This window comes from Mytilus californianus, unplaced genomic scaffold, assembly GCF_021869535.1.
Source record: "Mytilus californianus isolate M0D057914Y unplaced genomic scaffold, xbMytCali1.0.p SCAF_7, whole genome shotgun sequence".
In the NCBI taxonomy this organism is placed as follows: Eukaryota; Metazoa; Mollusca; class Bivalvia; order Mytilida; family Mytilidae; genus Mytilus; species Mytilus californianus.
Window position 1 is genome coordinate 112,510,606 of NW_026262723.1, and position 26,653 is coordinate 112,537,258.

Sequence of the window (26,653 nt, forward strand, 5' to 3'; positions counted from 1 at the left end):
TTATCTAATGTTTTAAATTTTTTTTTCACTCATTTACTCAGTTTGGAGGCTGTTTTGATTAAAAAAACGAAGACAATTTTCTATATCATGTCGTTGCTGTCTTTTTTTAAATGTCTACGTAAAAGATTAATAAAAATTCTATGTATGCAACTATCTTCATCAGTTGCGATAAGTGTAATTGTTTTAATTATTAATTACCTAATAAAAGAAACAAAAACAAATACACACAGATGTGCATTATTTTTGTTATTCAGATAGCCAATTGTAATTCTTTGGTAACATATTGTCAATCATGCGGCAGTTTGGGTTATCTATTTTCTCAATGAAATTTATCCAAAGACTATTTTGTTAAAACTAATTGACATTAATAAGTTTTCATATTTCACGAGATATTTAAGAACGTCTGAATATAGGGTTTATGTCACAATGGTTTCTAAACGCGAATATTGTCCTTTAATTGTTTGCCTGATGATATTAAAAGACATATCAAGATGCATTGTCGTCGTTTTGTCGGACTGAACAACCAAACAAAGTTGAGGTTAATTTCATTACTAATATAAATTAAAATACTTTAACAGCTAAAAAAAAATAACAACATTCACCACAGAATGTACTATACTGAAACTTGTTGTTCAACCGTAAATAACAAAACATCAGATTCTATTCATATCCTGTGATAAAAATATGTATTTTATTTAAAGTTAATTACGTTTCAATATAATTCAAAAGCTTAGAGTATCGGACTGACAATTAATTTTAACCAAACCGTGGTCAATGAATCAGTCCTTTTTAGAATTGTAGGCTCTTTAAACGTTAATTGTGTTATTTATAATGCACCCTTCACATACAAGAATTTTTCTAACCAGTCCTTACGAATCACATAAATTCACGGATCCTTACGATTTGCCCATTTTACGACGTATTTCAATACTTGTTACGAGTTATTACGAGCTATTCAAGGTTTTATTACAATGTTCTTGCGGCAAAATTCCACGATTTGTGACGAGTTATCACGGATAACTACGAGCAATTAACAGGCATTCTATGAGATTTTTACGGATTGTTACGAGTATACTGTAGAATGTTACTCTTCATCGAAGCTTTTACGTGTTAGTTATAACTGTTTATGTGTTGTTACCAATATTTACGAGTATTTACGAGTCCTTACGATTTTCCAGCTTTCACACCTTTCGCATAATCGTTATCAATACGTAAGAATACGTAAAGTATACATATCTATTCATAATGTACTCATAAATAAACCGAATGAAATCGTAGGATAAATGTAATCACCCATCATAATCCATAAACAAATCGCAAACTAACCCTATCAAATCGAAAAAAAAATTCGTAACGAGTCATTTACGGATTCTATTGAGAAGTTTACGGATGGTATCTTGTTGATGCGAACGATTTACAATGCTTACGGATTGTTACGAGTTATTTACGGAATAATCCATCCGTGGTCAATCTTGAGATGCTTTTTGACATGTCAAAAAAGTTGCCTCCCCCTTCAAGGATCCTTATTGCGAGCTGGCGATCCGTAAGGACTCGTTAGAGAAATCCGTGTATGTGAAGGGGGCATAAGATACTTACTTATCAATTTCTAAATGTGTTGTTTAAACCAACAGAAAAAAAACAATGACAACAAAACAAGCAAAATGAAAGGTATTTAGATAGTCAAATTGATAAATTGTTAAAAATGCCCGAGAAAAGGAGAATAAATAATAAGCAACTAAGTTGTTAAATATGTCTACATAAAAATTAAAAGACGTCCACATAGTAAGCAACAACTACATCATTTGTCTCTTGTAGACTTTTACCTGGACCGCTTCTGAATTATTGATAAACAAATATATACCTCCATTAAAATTATGTTATCGAGTTATCTATCTTTATCGATTGAATTACAGAACAAACCATAGATATTTACGAGTACATATCGGTCATTCCATGTACATAATGTTAATCTATGAAAGCAGACTGTTTTGAGGTATCTTCTAAATCAGTCCTGGAACTGGATAAAAGTTAATTATAAATGCAGAGTTTGTTCTAGTTCAGGTTTAAAAAAAAAGACTTGCCCTAGAATACATTTTTGTGACCAGATGTTTTTTTTTGGTTATTTGGGTCGTTTGGTTTTCTGTCTCATTGACGTATACCAAACACCTTCAATTTTCATATATGAAGGAATATAAATGATAATTTAGTGCTCTTTAGTATTAATTGAACAATCGAGGATAATTTGAAAATAAGATGTGGTATGATTGCCAATGAGACAACTCTCCACAAGAGACCGATTGACATAGAAGCTAACAACTATAGGTCACCGTACGGCCTTCAACGATGACGAAATCCAGACCGCATATTCACCTATAAAAGGCCCCGAAATGACAATAATGGAATATATTAACAATTTATAAAGCCGTAACAAGAATTCTTATAAAAACTACATTGAACAGCCCGACAGAATGACGTTAGTAATAAAAACCAGTCATATAACAAACACTAGTACTGGTCCGAGAAAACAGTTATTTCGTAGTGAATTTGTTTAAGACACCTGCGCTATCCAAAAAATATTTTTTCAGTGTAGTATTATTGGGACAAATTATATCAATATTATAGAAAGGTCTATAGGTTGTAACTCAAAATAAGGACAATTTTATGTTAAAGGCCCCACCGGGGTCTATACTACAGTTTGACAGCTTCAGACATACTAATTTTTGACCTTTTCAAACTAGACCAATTCACTACATTACCAAACAATTCATACTCCAAATTGTTTACACATGTAATTTCACCCCTTACTTACTATTATAGGTATAATATATAAAAATTGTATCCCTATTAGTGTTGCAGGATACAATTTTTTCCCAGTTTGTAGATCACAGTCCTCAAATTCAAGATTTTATGGGGGCCTTGGTATACTAATAAAGAATATTATCCGTCCAGGCATAAACATTTTGCAGAATACCAGTAAAGATTATCAGTGGATTAAACTAAATAAGAACTTTTTTAATCTAACAAATGATATATTTCTGTGTCTAGCCTATATAATTCCAAATATGTCAAGTTATTTACATCAGTCTGATGATGATGTATTAGACAGTATTGAAAGGGATATAACAGGCAAATATAAACAGTTAGAAGATATTATATTATGTGGTGATTTGAATGCTCGGTCAGGATCAGAGCCAGATTTTATACAAAATGATGTTTATGATACTCATTTATCTATATATGATGATTATGATTGTGATACTATTCAAGACGTAAGACATAGTTACGATAGTAAGGTTGATGGTAGAGGTAAACAGTTATTAGATTTATGTATATCTACAAAAATGAGAATTTTAAATGGAAGAGTATTGGGTGATTTGTATGGTAAATTTACATGCCATAAACCCACAGGATCTAGTGTTGTAGATTATGTTATTGTTTCAGAGGCACTTTTACCTAAAATTTTATCTTTCAAAATATCTGATTTCATCCCAAATTTTTCAGATTGTCATTGTAAGTTGTCTTTTGGAATTTTAGCAATTTATTCTTCACATTTATCTGTTAATAAATTTAAAATGCATGCATTTCCAGGTGGTTATAAGTGGACAAAATCATCAACCAGTAAATTTCAAGATGCACTTTGCAACCCTGTTTGCAAAACTCTTTTAAATAATTTTATGAATCATGATTATGACAATGAAGATTCAGAGAGAGCAGTTTCTGATTTTTTAAATATTATAAATGTTGCTGCTTCAAAGGCAAACATTTTTCGCAATGAATCATCTTAAAAAAGAAGACCTAATTGTAAATGGTTTGATTCTGATTTAGGTGTAAAGAGGAAAACTTTAGTATCAACAGATGAATTATTGTCAACATTTCCGTATGATCCTATCATCAGAGGTTCATATTCTAAATGCTACAGAGAATATAAGAAATTGTGTAAATATAAAATGCGCATATTTAAACAGTCCATCATGAATAGTCTTGATAATCGAAGAGATTCTGATCCAAAACAATACTGGAAACTTATTAATTCTTTAAAGGAGTCTACAGATGATAGTAAAGAAAAATTGGTAGAACCAGAAGCCTGGTTTAATCATTTGTCAGATTTGAATAAATCTCCTTCAATCAGTGAGACAAGAATTAAAGAAATTAATTCTAAAACAGAAAATATGGAAAAAAAAAAACTTTCTGTGAACTATATTATAGATTCTCTACTAAAGAAATATTTTAATCAATATCTAAACTCAAAAGTTGTAAAACATCAGGTCTGGATGGTATACCTAATGAGATGCTAAAGGCAGGAAGTTTAGTTCTTAAACCTTTAATTCAGAAACTTTTTAACCATGTATTTTCATCTGGTATATATCCAATGCAGTGGTCATCAGTTTATTTATCTGCTGTTTTTAAGTCTGGTGATCCAAGTAAAAGAGATAATTATCGTGGCATTGCCATTAATTCTTGTGTTGGTAAATTATTTAACTCTGTTTTGAATAACAGACTAGATAATTTTTTGGTAAAAGAATCATTGATTAATCCATGTCAAATTGGATTTTCAAAAAAATGTAGACCATCTGATCATGTTTTTGTTTTAAAAACCATTATTGATAAATATATTAGTAAAAAGGGGGTAAACTATTTGCCTGTTTTGTAGATTTTAAACAGGCTTTTGATAAAGTGATGCATGAGGGTATCAGATATAAGCTATTAACAAACAATATTACTGGAAAGTTTTATTCTATCATTAAAGATATTTATAATAAAAGTGACCTATGTGTTTAAATTGATAATGAAATGACCCCATGTTTTAAATCATTTATAGGGGTTAGACAAGGTGATGTTTTAAGCCCAAATATTTTCAAAATATTTATTAATGATCTACCTGACTAGTTTTTGTCATGTCCTGATCCAGTGAATATTAATAATCGTAGAGTAGATTGTCTTGTGTATGCTGATGATGTCGTAATTTTTTCAGAACCACAGGAAGGTTTGCAAAAGAGAATTAATATGTTACATGAATATTGTTTAGAATGGTGTTTTGATGTTAATCTAAAAAAGACAAAAAGTATAATTTTTAATAAGCCAGGAAAAGTTTTAAAATTCTGTTTACATTTTGGAGGTAAAGAGATAGAATGTGCAAAATTATATAGATATCTTGGAATCACATTTACGTCTAGTGGTATATTCAAGCAGTGTATAGATGAATTATACAACAAATCTTTAAAAGCATGTTTTAAGCTACAGAGATGCTTGTCATCATCTAACCCTAGTATTGCCACTTTTTTACATCTTTATGATCATAAAATTAAACCCATACTATTATATGGCAGTGAAATATGGGGAATGTTTCGTACTGATTCAGCTGCTTGTAAAAAGATAATGATTATATATTGGAAAGGTTTTTGGTCAGGATTCCTCTGAAAAAGCTCATAACAAATTTATGAAATATATTCTTGGTGTAAACAGAAAGTCCAGAAACATAGCTGTGATGTCAGAGCTTGGTAGATTTCCTATTTATTTTACTATAATTTTATCAATGTTAAAATATTGTCATAGACTGGAAGGTTTGAAAGAAGGATTATTATTTGATGCATTCATATATTGTAAACAATTACATATTTCTAATGTAAATACATGGTACTCTAGTATATATTATATTCAGAGAGAGATTGATTTACCAAATTTTGACCAATCAATTGGTTCTTTATGTCAGTATGTTAAAAATAAACTATGTGAAAGTTATTTAACATTTTGGAATAGACTGTAGTATTAAACAATTAATTCTGAAAAAGGGAAGCTTGGTACTTATTTTTCTATAAAAAATTGTTTTAAAAAAGAAAAATATTTAGAACTACAGGATTTTAAAAAAGACAGTCAATTTGTAAATTAAGAATAAGTGCTCATTCTTTAAAAATTGAGACAGACAGATATTCAAAAAAAATATATAGAAAGATCTGAGCGTCTTTGTTCAAATTGCTCACTTCGTAAAGTTGAAGATGAGATGAGCTTCATTTTTTGTTAGAATGTCCTCTTTATGATACTCAAAGGGAAGACTTTTTTCAATACATATCTGACAATTGTTATAATTTTAAAAATTTAAATAAATCTTCTAAATTTATATGGCTCTTGAATCAAGAAAATGTAACTCTTATGGAAAAACTGGGCTGTTATATTTGTGACGGTTTTGAATTAAGGAGATCAGGTATGCATATTGACACTAAGTCAAGTAAATGATTTGAGAATGAATGCATATAATGTAATTTTATTCTTTTATTCACAATATGTATGTGGTTTTTGGCTCTGAATCTGACCAATGCTAATATACTAAATATATATTTTCAAGCGACTATTATTGTTGTTACCAATTATGTAAATCAATTGTATCTGATTTTATGCCCTTTATGGGCCCTGTAATTTGGGAAATAAAATATTCTATTCTATTCTATTCTATTCTATAAAGAAATACATTTGGAAGGTGTATGTAAAGATGTGTGCAATTAATACACAGTCCGCAGTAGGGATTCTATTTGACAACGAAAATCAAAGGACGATAACTGTGTCACCGGACCTTATACAGGGCAAATACAGAATGATATAAGAAATCTAAGTAAAACCATAAAAGAGGGCAGAGATAAAATGCAGTAAAAGAAATAGAACATTTATATAATTGAATATGTAGACAGATCTCTGACAGGCCAAAACCCTAACTGAAAAATATAAGGGCATACACTACAGGCATGGACACACATTCTACTACACGAGTAACAAAGCATGATTCCTTTTCAATTGCTTTATTTAAATGTCATGCAATTCTTATACGAAAAACTACTTTTTAGCAGTATAAAGCATTTTGTGGCTACCAAATCCTTGACTTAATAAAAAACCATTACACATAGATTTATTGGAATATAAAACATCACAACAAACACGGGCCTAACGAATCAGTCGGGAAAATACAAACCTGAATAAACTCATAATAGATACAAGGATAACAAATGTGTACGCCAGACGAACGTTTCGTCTACAAAAGATTCGTCATCATTGAAATGCGATTAAAAAAAGTCAAAGATGTCATATAAAGTACGAAGTTGAAGAGCATTAAGGACCCAAAATTCAGAATGGTTTTTGGAAAATACAGCTTAGATAATTTCTTCCTAAAACAAGGGACCGAAAGAACATCATCGTTAAAAAAAAAATATTAAAAATAGGGAACCAAAAATCGTCTTTTGTCGTAAATTCAAAAAACAATTTTTGAAGAAAAAAGATCGCTATTCTAAAATGCAATTGTAACAACAGTTAGACAACATCCATCAACGCTAATGATATATAGGTTACGAGTGAAACTAGTAAACCAATAACGATCTGAAATATTCATTTCGATATAAACAGCTCTTTATAAACTGAACAATAAATCGTTAAGACATTTTGAGTCTTTCAGTCCATTTTCAGATTTTTGCGGTAAATTCAGAGCTGTTCAGACAGTAACAATTGTTCGCTTGCAATCAATCAAGATCTGTTCAGTTCATGTTCAGACTGTGAAGTAGATGTTATTTACCTGTACACATCAACATCATACTGAAAAAGATAGGCGAAAGATACCAAAGGGACATTCAAACTCACAAGTCGAAAATAAACTGACAACGATATGGCAAAAAGAAAAGAAAAAATCCCAACAGACATTAATTGTCTGTAAAGCTACTGAACATTACTGATTTGACTGCAAGCGAATTGTCTGAACAGTAGTGAATTAATCGTAGTGCATAAGTCTGAAAATTGACTGAAAGACTGGACACGAATATATAATCAATTTGTTCAGTCTTTTCAGATGTTGGTAAGATCAAAATGAGCGTTTAATACTAAAATGCATTTACTGGTGTAATATACACGTTTCCTTTAGGGTTTTAAATTTTAACAACATAAAAAAAGGACAAGTGGAACAAACAATAATCCTTAATATAATAATAAAAAAGCAATCCAAATTAAATATATGTGTTTTTGACTCCATTGTTGGTCAACGAAAGTTCAAGATTTTCAAATGGTTAACCTTGATAAGAAAGAACATCTATTCTAAGCGATTAATTACAGTTTTACAGAGTTTCAATCCTTTAATCGTTAAAACTACGCATTTTATGTACCGTCTATATAATTGTTATTTAAAGGAGGACCATCATCTACTTTCATTTTTAGAAGTTTACTTAGTCGACACGCCTTTGTGTCGTTGTGTTAGCATCTAAAAGAAATTTCATATCGATATACTCTGGCTACAAAAACGCATATGCACAGGATTACACCCGTTTACTGACGGAAAATATTTTGTATTACGGTAATGGCTTTTTATGTACAAGTGGAATGTTAATATTTGTTCTGACAGAATTTTCATGTTACAAACATGCGCAAACTTACCTGAATTGTTAGTAGATATTCATTGCTTCCAATATTGACATATCGCTCTGAACATAATGTCAAGGGTTGATGTAACAGTAGAGACAATTGATCATGTTGATGATACATCTTATATAGTTTCATATCATTTTAACTTTGTTCAGATTCAGAACAAGGACGTGTTAATCCTATAATGTCCTTTTTAATTTTTTTAATAACAACGTTAGCCTACTTCGGCCTTATCTTTTATTTCGTCTAAATTATGATAATTATACAGTACTTAGTAGGGCATAACTTTTTCCAATGTCTAACCTTTTGAAACTTAACAAGAATATTTCTTCCCAATAAATATAGAATATTTCTTTACTGTAAAATAAAATATATCTTTACTGTAATATAAAATATTTCTTTACTGTAATATTGAATATAGTATTTATTTGTACGAGTTTTCGAATTAGTACTAAAATTGAGGCTAGCCAACATTTTCTCCTGTTTGTAGCGAGTAAAAATATTTTTGTCATACTTTCCTTCATAATACAAATATTGTTTTTATTCTACGAATTTTTCCTTTTTGTATTTTATAAATTTGAGATTTACTAATTCCAAACTGTTGCATATAATTTTACAGCAATCGATATGGCTTTAATATGGATCGCACAATGGACCACAAAATAAACTGTAAATTGAACAGTTATTTTTGTATTAATATCTCTTCAAAACACAGGAAGTATACTTATTGGATTTGATTGTACACTACAAAAATGATGCACATATTTATTTGTACAATAGCCTGTCGGTTGCAGAATAACAATTGCATTAAAAAATTGAGAATGGAAATGGGGAATGTGTCAATGAGACAACAACCCGACCAAAGAGCAGACAACAGCCGAAGGCCACCAATGGGTCTTCAACACAGCGAGAAAATTTCGCACCCGGAGGCGGGCTTCATGTATATACATTCTTAAAAAATAATTCTAATCGTGAAATAATGGATTCTTAAGAAAACTTTGCCTAACCTAATGAAAGAGCAGCCATTTCCGTGTAAGCTGTAACTCGTATGCAGTAAAGTCAAATCTATATACAAATAAGAAGGTCTGGTATGATTGCTAATGAGAAAACTCTCCGCCAGAGACCATTTGAAGTGGTGTTTTTTTCATTATTTTTAAAACATATTACTTGACAATTACTCTGGTGAAAGTTGATATATAATTTCGTTTAGGTTAAGCTAATATGATACTGTATCATGTTGCTTAGCATTTCGTCTTTGCAATCAGTAATATTCTTAAGATTTTCCCCAGTATTCAAAATTGACATCAAGTTAAAAACAAAACTGTTTTGTTAGTTATCAAAGGAGCTGGAATAACCAAAGTGAAACAATTGGAAATGAAAAAAACCATTTGCCTAATTGATGATTTAAACAATGATCAAAACACAAATAAGGCAGACAGCAACGAACAAAAATGCTTAAATACAATTACTGACTTGATTAGCAAATACTTTGATAAATTTAGGCGCCTAAATACCAATCTGCTTTCCCAGATTGTTAATTATAAAAAGTTAACGTAAACTATCGACGGAAACAACATTCGAGAAAACAACTGTTGGGAACGTGAGATGAGAGCAATTACTGTATAATTATAAGAAATTACAAAATTTAATACGAATTCAATTTAGATATACTGAATATACTCGAATATATAATAAACAGTAATGTGTGTACCTGTAATCTAATTATTGCTATTACTGTACCAAGCCGGGAATATGGCAGCTGTTTTTTTTTTAACTTGTTCTGTTTATTAACAACGTTTGATTTTGTCATTTTGTATGGGCTTCTCCTTATTGAATTTCTCTTGCAGTTAAGTATTTTTGTTATACTTGTTTGCTTGAAATTCTGAAACAAGATTTCAAATTTCTTCATTATGGTTGCAGGATGTTAACCGTGATTGAATTGTTAAATAGTTGGAAAGGTGTGATGACAGCAACTACTGTATAATTATCAGAAATGACAAATAAAAAATTTGATTTAAATATTAAAACATTTCATCTGATTTATGTTTTTATTTTGGAAGCCAAATATCTATATTTTACTGCATTTAAATGACTATTAACAAACACAAAATAATAATAATTAAATTACATGTACACACATCACATTCGTGTATAATGAACAGTGATATGTGTACATGTTATTTAATTATTATTATTTTTTGTTTGTTAATAGTCATTTAAATGCAGTAAAATATAGATATTTGGCTTCCAAAATAAAAACATAAATCAGATGAAATGTTCTAATATTAAAATTGTTAGTAAAAATATAAATACATATCGATATTTTGCATTACTAATGCAATCGATCAATTTAAGCAATTCTTTATAAGGATACAAATATTTGTAGTAAATTAAATGGTTTCTGTCTGTCATATTTGTTTTTTTTTTTATTGTTTCGTTATAATATATAAATCTGGCCATTGCTTTTCGTGTTTAAATTGTTTAAAAAGTTTTCTTATCATGGCCTTTTATAGCTTACTTTACATATGGGTTTTGCTCATATTGAGCGGTGACTTATCGCTTCTTGCACCCGCGTCATTTGGATAACGGTGGTTATTTGTCTCAATTCAAATCATAACATATCTTTTTATTTTAATAACGAATCTGAACTGAACTAGGCTAAGCTAGGCTTAACTGAAACGCTATAAAATAAAATAAAATAAAATGAAGTAATATGAATCGATTAGATTGGATTAGACAATTTTTCTTAAATAAGAGGCAGAGAAAATCTAAAAAAAAAATCAAATTCTTACGTCGAAGAAAGACCGACAACCCATGCCAAAGAACAACAAAAAAATGAAAAAAACGACGGAAAGAAAAATAACATTCTACAAAACAATAAATTAAAAACTACTGATTAAAACTATAAATTTGTATATTTCAAACACATAAAAAATACCAGGCATGTTATTTTTCTGTTAGGTATTAGTATGAATATATAACCTTTTACATTTATTTACAGAAAATGACAACACCAACAATATTGCTTGCCAGCACAGAAACTCTGACTAATTTGCAGGTGTTCCATCGGGAATTAAACGTCTACCAGGTGTGACATCGACATATCGTTTGTAAAATCGCAGAGAATATAAAAGAAATATATAACTTTTTAGACGAAACGAGTGTTTCAGTCCACATCAAATCCACCTTGAACTGTGCTTGAATTCAAACAGCTGGAAGGCAAGATTAACGAAGAATTTAAAGATTATGAAAACCAAAAATCCATTAATTTTTGTCAGATATTTAAGATCTGAATAGTCGATATCGCAGAAATGTTCTTTTTTCTACAATATGTTTTCCTTTAAATGCTGTCAGTTTTCAAAAGCCTGTAACGGTTGTTACACAAAGGTTTCACTTTATAAACGGTTATGACAGTTGACTTGTTTAATAATACATACATCTTGTTGGGAGTGTCACAGGTATAAATAGATCAGCGTTTTTAGCCTTGTGACAGTCTTTTTCTGATGTTTCAACTATTTAGAAAATCTAGAGGTTTTGATGTGGATATCCATAATGTAGAAACAATACAGAGACAAGTGTTAACTATTAAGATATCAATTCTTTTAAAAGCTATAGAAGTCATGTATAAATGGGACGAATTTTTGCAGGCGTTGTTACAGTTGATTTAAGATTTTGTCGAAACGTAATCTTAAACATATGGATATATGACCTTCCTTTAATAGTTCATAACTAAAATCTCCCGGATTATGTTGCAATTTCATTAATTTTTGAGAAGGAGTATAAAATGGAATTCTCTACATTTTTAGGCGAATTTATCAGCGAATTTATCAAAATTTGTAAATATGACTTTATTTTTTTACTACAAATTTTAGGACGATTTTCCTTATAAAAATAAACCATTCACTTATTATAATTTTTATAGTTTATTTTATATCAAAATGTATTAAGTCGTCAATACTCTTATCTAATGTCTAGGTAATTATGAAACAAACTCAACTGTTAGAAGATGCAGTAATAAAATGATTTTCCTCATTTTAAATCTTCAATTAAGTTCCAGATAAAGCTTATACTGAAACTCACATTTTTCTGCTCTCACTTTATATATCAAGGATGGATAGTCGAATGCTATGAATATTAAGTTTCACTTCCCATTTAATGATTTAAATGAATATTGAATTCTAAGGCGATCCAATAGCTCTCTAGTGTATTTGATCATTAAACTATTAAAGTATTAATGTAAAGTTACAAATATAGGAAAAATTATGTTGTTAATGTCATTCAAATTTGATCTTTATCAAACGTTACGAAATTATAAAAAAAGTAATATTGGTTAGTGAACTGAATATCATATTTGCTTATTTAGATATTTGCTTACATCATATAGCATTGTTACAATCATATATTTTTGCATCACTTTATATATCAGGTATGGTTCGTCGTATGCTTTGAATATTAAAAATTCACTTCCAATTTAATTTTCTAAATGAATATTGAATTTTAAGGGGATCAAATATAGCTATCTAGTTTGATTGATCATTAAACTATTAAAGTATTGAAACAAAAGTTACAAACAAAGGAAAATTATGTTGTAAATGTCATTCGAATTTGAAAAAAAAAAGATATTGGTTAGTGAACTGAATATCAAATTTACACATTTTGACATTTGCTTACATCAGATAGCATTGTTACAATGACTTTCTGTAGCTGAACTGTTCCTTAAATCTTTAAATAATTCGAACCCATAAGTTTAACCACTCCAAGACTGACTAAGCTGAAATCAGCACAACTTTTTGAAACATTTTGTTTTGAATGGTTTTCACCTTCGTGATTTATTGATCTCAAAACTAAATTTTTGTTCAATGGTGGGATCTGTTTAGATCTAATTAACGTCTAACGTATTACATTTGTTTTTATTTTGTAATTTAAACAACATGTATTGTTGATGACTGATTACAAACACTTGGTCAAGCTTGATAACTGCTGGAATCGGAAATTATCAACGGCCAAATAGTCATCACATGTGATGACAAACACTATAGTTAATGCGGTCATTTTTGTAATTTAAGTGTTAATTTTTCTATGTAAATGAAATAGCAATCCAATGACACATAACACAAAACGACACCCAATGTTCTGACATCACCAAAGGCAGGTAGGTACATTATACTATGTCAAGTTTTAGATTGCACGAGTTGACAAGTTGTCATCAAACAAAATTCACTAACGGCTGATAACATTATATAATATAACATAAGACAACCATTGGCGATCTTCCTGACAGACACATGAACATTTTGAAATCTCAGACTCCCTTTTCATCTCGTTGGGTAAACATAGGAAAATGTACATAAAAGAAAGCACATTTATGGTCAGTACAGGACAGCATCTTAAATAAATGTATAATGTATAACAAAAACGAAAAGAAAAAAGGTATTGTAACTATTTGTTATTAAACGAATCTCTGAATCAGTATAGATCAGCACTTTCACATCCAATCAACATCAAACATTTCATAGTTTTTATATAACTAATTATATGTTTTATCTGCCTTGAATGTTGTACATCTGAAAACACCTTAAATTGAGAATTAAATATTTATTGCGCACATATTTTGTCTCTTACTTTTAATTAATTGATACTCAGTTTGGATAGTTTTCTCGTGAATAACCCTTAAGCATAATACAATAGCAAAACAGCCTTGAATCATCTATGACTTTTCCGTTTCGTTACGTTTATCTGCCTTGAATATGGTTTATCTAGAACACCTTAAATTGAGAATTAAATATTCATTGCGCACTCAGTACATATCGCGATTTTAATAGAAACTATATATCGATCAGCTCTACTCTTGTCAATGTGCACACACAGGAAATATTTCAATATATTTTTTTTTTGATGATATAAAATTTGTTTGTCACAAACATAAAACTTTTTCAAGAGTATTTGGTTTTATTTAAAATCAGTAATGTTAGAATAGATGCAAAGCAAAATACTTATCTGACTACGAAATTAGTAGCAAGTAAATCAATTTGAAAAAAAAATCGTTAAACGCGCAGGTTTTATTTTCATGTTATTCAAAGATACGAGAGATAATTATGGATCAAACACATACACACCAATTATACCATCTTACATGTTGTTTTTGTTTTAACTGTTCTACGTCTTCATGAACATATTTGACAGTTGACAGTGAAAAAAAAAAAAAACATTATATTTTGCACTGTACGATCAACAATTTGTCAACACTTTGTTTAAGTTGTTGATTATGTCAATTGGGTTGCTGCTCACAAAGAAGCTATCCAACCCAGGGTTCCAAGTGGTGAAGTTAAAATCATCACTTCAAAAGTTTTACGAACGCCATCACGAGTTGGTTGACCATTATGGAATATCTATTTCACAAAATTGATTGTTGTTTAACGCCACTTTCAACACTACTGTGCTATTTCGTGGCGGTCAGTTATATTGGTCGAGGCAGCCGAAGTGTCTGGAAAGAACTACAGACCTTCTGAAGGAAAACTGACAATCCTAGTCAACAAAGATTGGAGTTGAGCACACTTGCCATGTGCGGGATTCGAACTCACAAATTCAATATTGATAGTAGTTCGACTCCTTAGACCACTTGGCCAGCGAGGCCCCCGTTACTTTTAAGTTTTGACGCCACTAAAATGTGAACTATATAGAACAATATCACTTTATGCGTGGTTATCAGAGCATTGTCTAAAATGAAAAACGAAAGTGATTATCTGTACCACTAAATTATTCGTTAATCCGCAGTCCCATTAGAGTCAGAATGTTTATTTTACACAAAAAAATTATCAGCTACTGTAATTTTCATTTTACTTCGTGTTCTATTAAATACATGTATATTGTTTTCAAAATTCATTCCTTTACTTATGTGTCATTAGTCTGATATACAGTATTTTAAAAATATTCTTCTTCGACTGCACTACCTTTTGTCTACTCATTCTGTAACTATGATCCCAATCCAAATCTTTGATTAGCGTCCTCTTTAACTTATATAGTTGCTTAAAAACCGCATTACTAATATAAACTTAACTGCTGCTAATCAAAATTCACCTTCAAAATTTAGCACATTTTACAAATGTGTTATAGGAGGCAATGCCTCCGCGGCTTGATTGTTCAACAAAAACACTATTGGATATCCACAAATATTCCCGTGCAATACAAGAAGATGACAAACCTGCTCTAGATTATCTTCAGATATGGTTGGAAAGGTGTGATGAGTGCGACTACTGTATAATTATCAGAAATGACATACACATTATTATTTGAATAGACTGAATACAACAGAATATATAATGAACAGTGATGTGAGTACTTGTTATTCTATTATTACTAAGTTTTGTTCTTTAATATTTATTTAAATACCCTGAAATATAAATATGTGTCTATCAAAATAAAAAGTTAGATGAAATGTTATAAAATTGATACTATTATTGAAAATATGAATATAAATCGATCGTATGCATTACTGATGCAATCGTTACATTCAAGCAATTGAAAATATTTGTCAAATATTTTGTAGTAAATTAAAGTCTTGATACGATGCAATCAACAACATTAAACAAATGAAAATTTATCTTTACTCTCTGAATGGTTTCTGTCTGTCATGTTTGTTTTTTGTTAATTGTTTTGCTATACATCAGGCCATTGGTTTCCGCGTTTAAATTGTTTAACAAGTTTTCGTTTCATTGCCTTTCATAGCTTACTTTACATTATGGGTTTTGCTCATATTAACGGCTGAACAGTGACCTATAGCTTCTGACACCCGCGTCATTTGGATACCGGTGAATATTTGTCTCAATTTATATTATACCACATATCATATGGCTAGGCTTAACTTAAACGCTATCCGATAAAGTAAAATAAAATGAAGTAATATGAATTAATTAGATTTGTTAAGGCCATGTTTCCTTAAATAAGAGGCAGGTAAACGAAAGGAAGAATCAAAACTCATACGTCGAAGAAAGACCGACAAACTATGCCAAAGAACAAATAAGTGAGGAAAAGAAAAACAACAGTCCACAAAACACTAAATTAAAAACTAAAGACTTAAATATTATATTTCAAACGCAACAAAATACTAGGCATTTATTTTTTCTGTTAGTGTTTAGTATGAATATATATAATTTTACAGTTAGAGTTACTTTACAGAACATGTATACATGAAACAACTCATAACTTTATACACCAGACGACGTTTAAGACTATATCAAATCCTACTTCTGCGCTTGAATTGAAACAACTGGAAGGCAAAATTAAGGAGTAAGATAAAGAATTATGAAAACCAAAAATCCATTAATGTTTGCTAGATATCTAAGATCTGAATAGTCGATGTCGTAGAAATGTATTAATAAGAATATGTTTTCCTTTTTTAATGCTGTTAGTTTTCAGGTTATAACAGTTGTTACATAAAGGTGTCACTTTATAGACTGCTGTGACAGTTAAGTGGTTAAATAATCTATACAACGTTTTGGGTTGTCACATTTAGATATAAATAGAACAGCGTGTTCAGCAATGTGATAGTCTTTCTCTGGTGTTTAAACTATTAAGCAAATCTAAAAAAAGTTTTAAACTATTGCAGTCATTTATAAATGGGACGAATTTTACAGGGCTTGTACATGTGTATGCAAATGTATGAAAAAAAGTTATCAAAGTTTATATATATATAGATTTTTTTACATGAAATTTTAAAGAATTGTTTACAATTTTATATCATATTATTTTCCTGAAGTATAGACTCATTTTCTATTTAGAAGTTTTTATATTTAAGTTTTAAAATTTTAATATTGTTTTAATCTTGTTGCACTTGACAATTATCATTTTTAAATATATCATTCACTTATTTTTTATCTAGTTAATTGTCTATCAAAGTGTATTAAATCGCCAGTTTGAGACTCTTATCTAATGTCAAAATTATAATAAAAAAAAACTCACCTGTCAGAAGATACAGTAATAAAATGATTTTCCTCATTTTAAATCTTCAATTAAGTTCCAGATAAAGCTAATACTGAAACTCACATTTTTCTGCTCTCACTTTATATATCAAGGATGGTTAGTCGAATGCTATGAATATTAAGTTTCACTTCCCATTTAATGATTTAAATGAATATTGAATTCTAAGGCGATCCAATAGCTCTCTAGTGTATTTGATCATTAAACTAATAAAGTATTAATGTAAAGTTACAAATATAGGAAAAATTATGTTGTTAATGTCATTCAAATTTGATCTTTATCAAACGTTACGAAATTATAAAAAAAGTGATATTGGTTAGTGAACTGAATATCATATTTGCTTATTTAGATATTTGCTTACATCATATAGCATTGTTACAATAATTTTCTTTAGCTGAAGTGTTCATGAAATATTAAAATAATTCAGAACCCCCAAGTTTAACCACTCCAAAACAAAGATGCACTAAGATGAAACATTTTGTTTTCAATGGTTTTCAGATTCGTGATTAATTAATTCCGAATCAAAAGTTTGTCACATGTAGGTTCTGTTTAGACCTCATTTTCGTCCCACGTAATACATTTGTTTTTATTTTGTAATTTATAAAGCATGTATTTTTGATGACTGGTTACAAACACTGTTTCTTGATAACTGCTGGTATTGGTGTCAACGGCCCAATAGTCATCACATGTGGTGACATGACATATCATTTTTTTGTAACTTGAGTGTTATTTATTTTATGCAAATGGAATAGCAATCCAATGACACGTAACACTAAAGGACATATAGAGGTCTTCACCAAAAGCAGGTGTAATATAGTATGTTATGTTCTGAATTACACGAGTTAACAAGTTGCAATCAAACGAAATTCACTAACAACAGATAACATCATATTATAACCCCTGGAATAGATTACCTCAGCTGTATTTGGCAAAACCTTTTCGGAATTTTGGGTTCTCAATGCTTTTCAACTTCGTACTTTTTTTGGCCTTTTTTGATTCAAGTGTTCCTGATGAGTCTTTTGTAAACGAATTGCGAGTTTATTATATTATATAACATTACTCAAACAATGGCTATCTTCCTTACAGAAATATGAACATTTTAAAATCCCAGACTCCCTTTTTATATCGTTGGGTCAACTGAGAAAATGTACATAAAAGAAAGCACAATTATGGTCAGTACAGGAAACACTGAACAAAATAAGGTGTCACAACACAAAAATACAAGCAAATCAACTATAAACAATAACTTATCAACGACTGCTCTGATTAACTAGACCGCTCATATGAAATGATGCTATGCTACAATTCTATATGCGTTACTGTACATTAGAGTATATTTTGTAAAATAACATAATAAACCTCACAGGCGATCTCAATCTTTTTAAATTTCCAGAACAATGTTTTGATGAAAAAGGTAAAATGACGTTTTAATCTTGATTCGTACTTTAAATTAAAGTATTGATGTTTATATAAAAAAAAACATAATTGAAAAAAATTAAAGGCAAAGAATATGATCACAAATTTAACCTGATTTATAACCGACATGATACTAATACTGGTCGAAATGTAAAATTGTTGAAAATTATATAAAAAAGGGATGACTGGAAGTAAGTCTTGACAAAAGATACTTATATTGATTTTTATTATCCGACTACCTTCCGAATTTACATTCAGCTTTTCAAAATTAGTTTTATATTTAAAACAAAAGCATAAAAACGGAATATTCCCAGGTGGCAATCAAATACCATGTCGTAGATAGACAGATAGCAGTATTGCCAAAAAGAAGTAATTGACAAACAAAGTCAACAAAAGCTTCACAGAAAACTAAACATTCAGCAAACAGAACACTACGAAAACTATGCGTCTGTCGAAAGGTAGGCAGTTCCTGCTCAATTATGGCAAATGTCCTACAAAAATGAAAATTTCACACAGAACGTCCATATTTGTATTTATTTCGTTATCATTTAAGATTAATGATTGATATCAGTCTTTGTTCAGACAAGCCTTATATAAATTGTTTTTGGTCTATAATATTTGACAATAGTTTCACTTTCATTATCTAAAGTTTAAATGTTCTTTTGTTATTCCTTTGAGGTTAGGTTTGTGATCTTCTGTTTTTAAATTTATTTGAGCAATCGAATTTTATTTGAACTTTATTTTGCACATATCTATTTTGTCTCTTACTTTTAATTAATTGATACTCAATTTGGATAGTTTTCTCGTGAATAACCCTTAAGCATAATAAAATAGCAAAACAGCCTTGAATCATCTATGACTTTTCCGTTTCGTTACGTTTATCTGCCTTGAATATGGTTTATCTAGAACACCTTCAATTGAGAATTAAATATTCATTGAGCACTCAGTAAATATCGCAATTTTTACTAGAAACTTTATAACAATCAGCTCTACTCTTGTCAATATTCACACACCGGAAATATTTCAGTACATGGGTCTTTTTGTCACAAAGACAATACGTCTTAAGTGTGATTTTAAATTATTAATGTTAGAATATATACAAAGCAAAATACTTAATTGACTACAAAACTACTAGCAAGTTAATCAAAAAAAAATAATCGTAAAACCAACAAGGTTTATGTTAATCAACTATACGAAAGATAATAATGGACGCAAAACATACACAAGTCATCAATCATGCGTACCTTTTTTTGAACCATCTTATATGTTATTTTCTTTCTGCTTTACGTTTTCATGCAATCAAATACATTCTTGGCAGAGAACACAATATTATATTTTTTAGGGTTTGATCAACAAATTGTCAACACTTTGATTAACTTTGTGATTATGTCAATTTGGTTGCTGCTCACAAAGAAGCTTTGAAACCAAGAAGCTTTGAAACCAAGGGTTCCAAGTGGTGAAGTTGAAATCGTCTCTTCGAAAACTTTACGGACGCTATCACGAGTTGGTTGACCGTTATAGAATATCTGTTTTACAAGGTTGATTGAATGATTGATTGGTGTTTAACGCCACTTTCGAGAGTATCAGGCAAGAACCACCGACTTTCGGTAGGAAAACTGACAATCCTAGTTAATGAAGATTAGAGTCGAGTGCACCTGCCACGTGCTGGAAGCGAGCTCACAACCTCAACGTTGAGAGGCTTGTGATACAGTAGTTGCACTATTTAGATCACCTGGCCACAGAGGCCCCGTTGTTTAAGGTTTTACGCCATTAAAATGTAAACAGTATAGAAAATTATCACTTCGTGCATTGTTAGCAAAACATTGTTTAAAATGAAAAACGAAAGTGATTATCTGTACTACTAAAGTATTCGTTAATCCGCAGTAACTTTAGAGTCATAATGTTTATTTCTCATAAAAAAATATCAGACACTTTTATTGTCTATTTACTTGGTGTTTTATTAAATACATGTATGTTCTTTTCCAAATTGATGCCTTAATTACTTCTGTGACATTATTCTGATATTTAACCATAGTAAAACTTTAATTGATTCAAAACTAGCTTGACTATCACCTGTATTTTTGTATTTATAATTAAATGGTATATTTTGATTTGTTTAAACAAATTTGAAACCTTTACTGTATATACAGTATTTTAAAATCAAATTCTACGACTGCAAATAACGGATATATTTCAGAATTTGTTTCCTTAAGAAAGGGGTCCGCTAAGGGTATCCCCTGTCTCTTAATCTGTTTATTTTAGCGCTTGAATTTCTCTTGCTTGAATAGTGCAGCTATCAAAAATGACCCTGATGTTGCTGGTGTAACAATAAATGACTCCGAAATTTCTTTGAGTCAATATGCCGATGACTTTTCCTTAATCCTGGAGATGGTAATCAAAAGTCCCTAAATCTATGTTTACATTTGTTTGATAATTCTCAGAATGTGCTGGTCTGAAGTGTAATGTGTAATCGTGTTTGGAACCTTTCTAGGAGGTTCAAACTGTAAGGGATATCGTTTAAGCTTGCCAAAATTGATAAGACTCTATGTAATTTTACAGCTTAGATGAACAGTACACTTTCAATATTGGTTCTGACTGTCCTTCCTAACCCCTAAAAGGGGTTTTGCAGAAGATTCAGAACATATTTTTCATTTTTTTATGGAAAGGAAAACCAGATCATGCAAAGAGATCAGTGGTATTTCCCTAACACTGTGATGGAAGTCTTAAGATGCCTAATATTTACTGTTTTTTCTATAGTGTAAAAAATTTTTTGCTGAATATTTTTTGATCCACACAATTACTCGCCTAGGAAAGTGTAGATGCTAAGTTATATACAAAGATATAGGGAAGACTAAATTTGACATTTAAGTCAAGATGGATTACTTTATCTAGCTAAGAAGGTCAACCCCTTTTGGCATAATATCCTGGTAAATTTTTCCAAGTTGCAAAATAAGTCTAAAGTTGAAAACAATACTGAGAGTCTCGCCCAGTCCATATAGCTGAACCCAAACATCAAAACATATGGCAAGATGACTTTGAAGATCAAATATATTGAAAATTGTGTATTCTTTAATAATGATCTGGTGTCAGATAATAATACATTGTTCTCATATGGAGAAAAAAAAGTACAATATTAATACTAATTTTGTTGAGTTTTTATGTTATTATAAGTGCGATTCCAAATAGATGGAAAAGTACAATAGAAGGTTGTTCTAAATTGGACAATATTGAAAATAAATTGATAGACAAAATTAAAAAGGAACCAAAATCCTGTATTTTTTTCTATAAATTATTTTTGGAAGACGATAAAGTAGATTTAAATATACAGATTGAAGATTGAAATACTATTTACTCTATGTCTTTTTTATAACCAGAAATTCATTTTACTATATATCTATTTAAGATATCAAATTGTTCATGTATTCTACAATGTAATTCATTTTTATTGAAATGTAAATTAAAAGAATGTGAACTACGTACTTTTTTCGTTCAGAAATCAGAGAAAAAATTTCTCATATTTTTTGGGAATGTAAACCTTTCTAAAATTGTCCGTTAATAAATTTTGAAATAATAAAGAAATAAGGTTTTAACTCCATCAGGCGATTAAGCTATTATCTTAGGTGCTTTTTTGGTAATATAACTCTTCAAATGTTTCGGTTCTTATACATACTAAGCTTTGAAATATTCTGCTTTGAGCGTTCCTGATGAACGTAAATCCAGAAAAGCGCTTCGGAAGAATGATATTTATAACGTTTTTATTTTGTACAAATTTTGGTTTTTCGTGATAAACTGGATTAGAAATTATGACATATTCTTGCTTTTTAGCGCGAAAGAAGGCATTTTAGGTTTGTCTGACTATTTTGTTAACAGTAAAAGAGTAAATAATATTTTCTTGCTATTTAAATACTACATATACAAATGTAGATGTCAGAACATGTTGCACATAAAATAGGTTGGGATAGAATATCTAAAGTATAGGATAAATATAGAAAAAATACTCTGTATGTTTCTTAACCCCTGTACAAAAAGTAAAAATAGATCATAAGTGGTAATTGTAAGCATTTAATTAGTTAAATTAATTGACTAAATTAATTAACATTATGTTATTGTGCTATGGAAAATTTTTGTATTCTTGTCTTTCTTTTTTTGCTTTTGTGCTTTTGTCTATATGCCTCTTTGTTTTTCTTTGTTGACATATTTGTTTGTTTACATAGTGATTAAGATTATAACATAATGTTGACTGCTGTACCCTTTTTTGACATTTTTACCTATTATGTCTGTTTGTTTTGCTCACACAGTGTTGTCAATATAATGGAATGTTATGCAAATGTCATCCAAATGCGAGGTTTATCTAGCTATAAAACCAGGTTAAATCCACCATTTTCTACAGAAACAAATGCCTGTACCAAGTCAGAAATATGACAGTTGTTATCCATTCGTTTGATATGTATGAGCTTTTGATTTAACCATTTAATTAGGGACTTTCCGTTTTGAATTTTCCTCGGAGTCTAGGAGTTAAAAATATAAAAAAAAAATTCTCTGACTGCTCTGACTTTTGCCTAGTAATTCTGTAATTATGATCTCAATTCAAAGCTATGACTTTCGGCTTCTCTTACTTATCTATTTATATGGCAAAAAATATGATGATATCAAGAAAGATTACAAAAAACCTCTCCACACTACGAATATTCACATGCTTAAAAACCGCATTCTTAATACAAATTCAACTGCTACTAATCGAAATACACCTAAAAAAAAATTGCACATTGTAAAACTGTGTTAAAAAAGGAAATGCCTCTGCAGCTAGATTGTTCAACAAAAACACACGTGGTTATCCATAAATATTCTCGTACAATGCTAAAAATTGACAAACCTGCTCCAGTTTATCTTCAGATAATACTGTTCGGTCATCATTGAACGGAAGAACTATTTCTCTCTACTTTTCATATGACATTACTTGAAAAATCAAAAGCCTCATATGTTTTGTGATAAACGCGAAATGTAATATTCAATATGTAGTCCAGATACAACTAGGACAATCACATAAACTGTCTCATAAAATTTGCGAACTGACTCGGATAAAACGACTACAGACAGCGTATCTCCTAGGTCTGAATGACACTATCATGGACCAAGGGAACATATCTAAAACTTCCTCAATTGAAATCATGATCATTGTTGATAAAAGACAACACAATCATAGGTATCATGGCATTAACCGAAAAAGACATCGTTCTAATTTTACATTTGATGATCTTTTGTATTTATTCCAAAACAATGGTAGACATCAATTATTATGCACACTGGGTCAAATAACAATTTGCAAACTGCATGATATTTATGACGAGTATGATACAATATATCTAAAATATGAGTGAACACGTATCATTTCAGATTTCTGTCACCATAGACTGTTCCCTCGAATAGACACATCTGAAGATCATAAAAGGTATTTATGGTAAGCTATTTTCCTCAAATAAAGGCAACAGTAGTATACTGGTGTTCATAAGTCATAAATCGATTTAGAGAAAACAAATCTGGGTTAAAAACCAAAATCGAGGGAAACACATCAACTATAAGAGGAAAACAAAGGAACAACAGGAACACCGAAGTGCAACAAAAACAAACGCCAACACACATAGAAACGAACTATTTGATAACAACTGCCATATTCCTTACTTGGTACGTGACATGTTAAGAAAAAAATGGTGGGTTGAACCTGGTTTCATGGCATGCCAAACCTCCCACTTGATGACAACGTTATCAAACATCGCTAAAACGCTACGTGACAGAAATAAAGCACAAACACACGCAAGAACATTCACAACAGAGAAACGCACAAGCAAATATAACAACAGCCGACACAACACATAAACCACAGAACAACAACGAACATATTTTCCATCAACAAAAAATACCACAGGACATCAAAACAGCAACGCGCCCACACAACCAACATGCAATCTGGAACTTTATACAACCATCTTCACAATATCGGCCCAAACAACCCCACGAAAATAACGGCATTGAAAGGCAATTTCACATCCATTCCGACCACAAACGATAGGACATAACAGATTAACCAACTTAAACCATAACAAAAATAACAAAATAAATCCATTAATGTTGGATGTACAAAACACCGAGACACGCCGCACAGCAATGTAAATTCACTTTCAGTAAAACAGTCATATTCGGGAATATGACAATGATGGTATTGTGGGGCAATTTTATAATTATTTGGACAACAAACGATACGACATAACACACCACCCTACCGAAACCATAACAAAAACATAAAAAAATAGACACATGAATGTTGGATGTTCACTCTCGGTATAACAATCATATTTGGGATTAGGTCACGTTCGGTACTTAGCAGACAGACGACATAAATGTTAAACCTCAATCTAAGACGTGGTAAAAAAGTCATTAGTTATTTTAGACATAGACACATCGTATAGATCAACCGATTCGTGGTGGTGTTTATAAAATTTACGGAGTGTCATTTTTTATCTTTCCTCCTCATAACTCTGTTGGAGTAGCTTCTGCGTAAGGAGCACACTCCTGTATATGAAGTCAGTATAATGTGGACATGCACGAGCATAACATATTAATTTAGATATGAACACACCATATGACGGAGCAGCGGGTATGTTACTGCTGAGAAATTGGAAATTGATAATTGGGAAGTTGAAATCATCCCGTTTGTCATAGATTTTAGTGTGAAGTCGTCCATCTGTGTCAATATTGAGGAAAAAAATCAAGGTATGAAGCAGTCCTTCTTGTATCAGTTGTATCCTAAATTTCAAGTTCACTAGGATATATGAGATGCAAGTACTGACTGAAATATTGGTTATTCAGTGAAAGGAAATCATCAATATGTCTGAAAGTAAAATTATAAAACTTTGCAAGGTGCCTTTTCGTTTTGTCTTTAAGAAGGTTTTGAAGGAATTCTGCTTCATACGAGAACAAAAACAAGTCGGCCAGATGGGGTGCACAATTAGTACCCATTGGAATACCGACTGTCTGTTGAAATATCAATCCTCCAAACTCAACAAATATATTGTAGATTAAAAAGTCCAGCATTTTGATATTATCATCTTCACTGTATTTTCTGATAGAATCAGTGTGGTTCTTCACAAAATAAGAATTATTATAACCAAAAACAAGAAATTTATATCTACGATTCCCATTTTTATAGGAAAAGCTCTTTTAAATGATATGGTGAAGTCGATCTTTCAATTGAGCATTGGGAATAGTACAGTAAAAAGTAGAAAAAGCAAAGGTCTTAATGTTGCTGCAAAATTGCAGTGATTGTGATCTGAGATTTAGCAGTAAATCTTTAGAATTTTTGAGAATCCACTATGATTAAGCCATTTCACGAAGAATGTTCACAGTGAGATTTAAAAAAAAAACACACACTCAGTTTATTAAATCTCACTGTGTATTTTTGAGATCCCAGTGTGCAATTTGAAATTAGATTAGATCAGATTAAGGTCTCCTTTGAATTTGAAGGTTCCCATTATATATTAAATACCTAAACAACACAAAAAATCCGTAAAATATCGTTTTTACTCGACCTTTATTAAGTGTTCTACTATTAATCTTTCAGTGCTTTTAACTAGTTCATTTACTATTCTCATTGGTTGATCATAGGCAAATATAATGATTAGATTATCTTAGTTGGTCATCAGTTTGGCTCAGAGGCTGTACCGTATTATCAGAGTGTTAATTTTTAGTGATCTGTTATCAGGATGAAACTCATTAATGACATAAAGTTTAATTCGGATATTTTAATGGAACTTATAATAAAGATTCAAAATTCTAGACATGTGGAACAGTTACACGGATTTACTGAAGAATCTTTATA

The 26,653-nt window shown here is 30.4% G+C and overlaps 1 protein-coding gene across 3 annotated transcripts in view; it reads right to left on the bottom strand.

The window, feature by feature from the left end:
* The window catches only part of LOC127708011 (uncharacterized), a 174,800-nt gene that overhangs the window by 47,646 nt on the left and 100,501 nt on the right, over nucleotides 1-26,653 (bottom strand). Inside the window, exon 1 of one of the 3 annotated variants that reach the window (XM_052212801.1) lies at nucleotides 17,347-17,401. The exons of the other annotated variants lie outside the window; for them this stretch is intronic. Coding sequence (XP_052068761.1) covers nucleotides 17,347-17,383 — 37 coding nt within the window. The 5' untranslated portion in view covers nucleotides 17,384-17,401. Of the gene's footprint in view, nucleotides 1-17,346; nucleotides 17,402-26,653 lie in introns of those variants that run through there. 3 annotated transcript variants of the gene reach the window in all.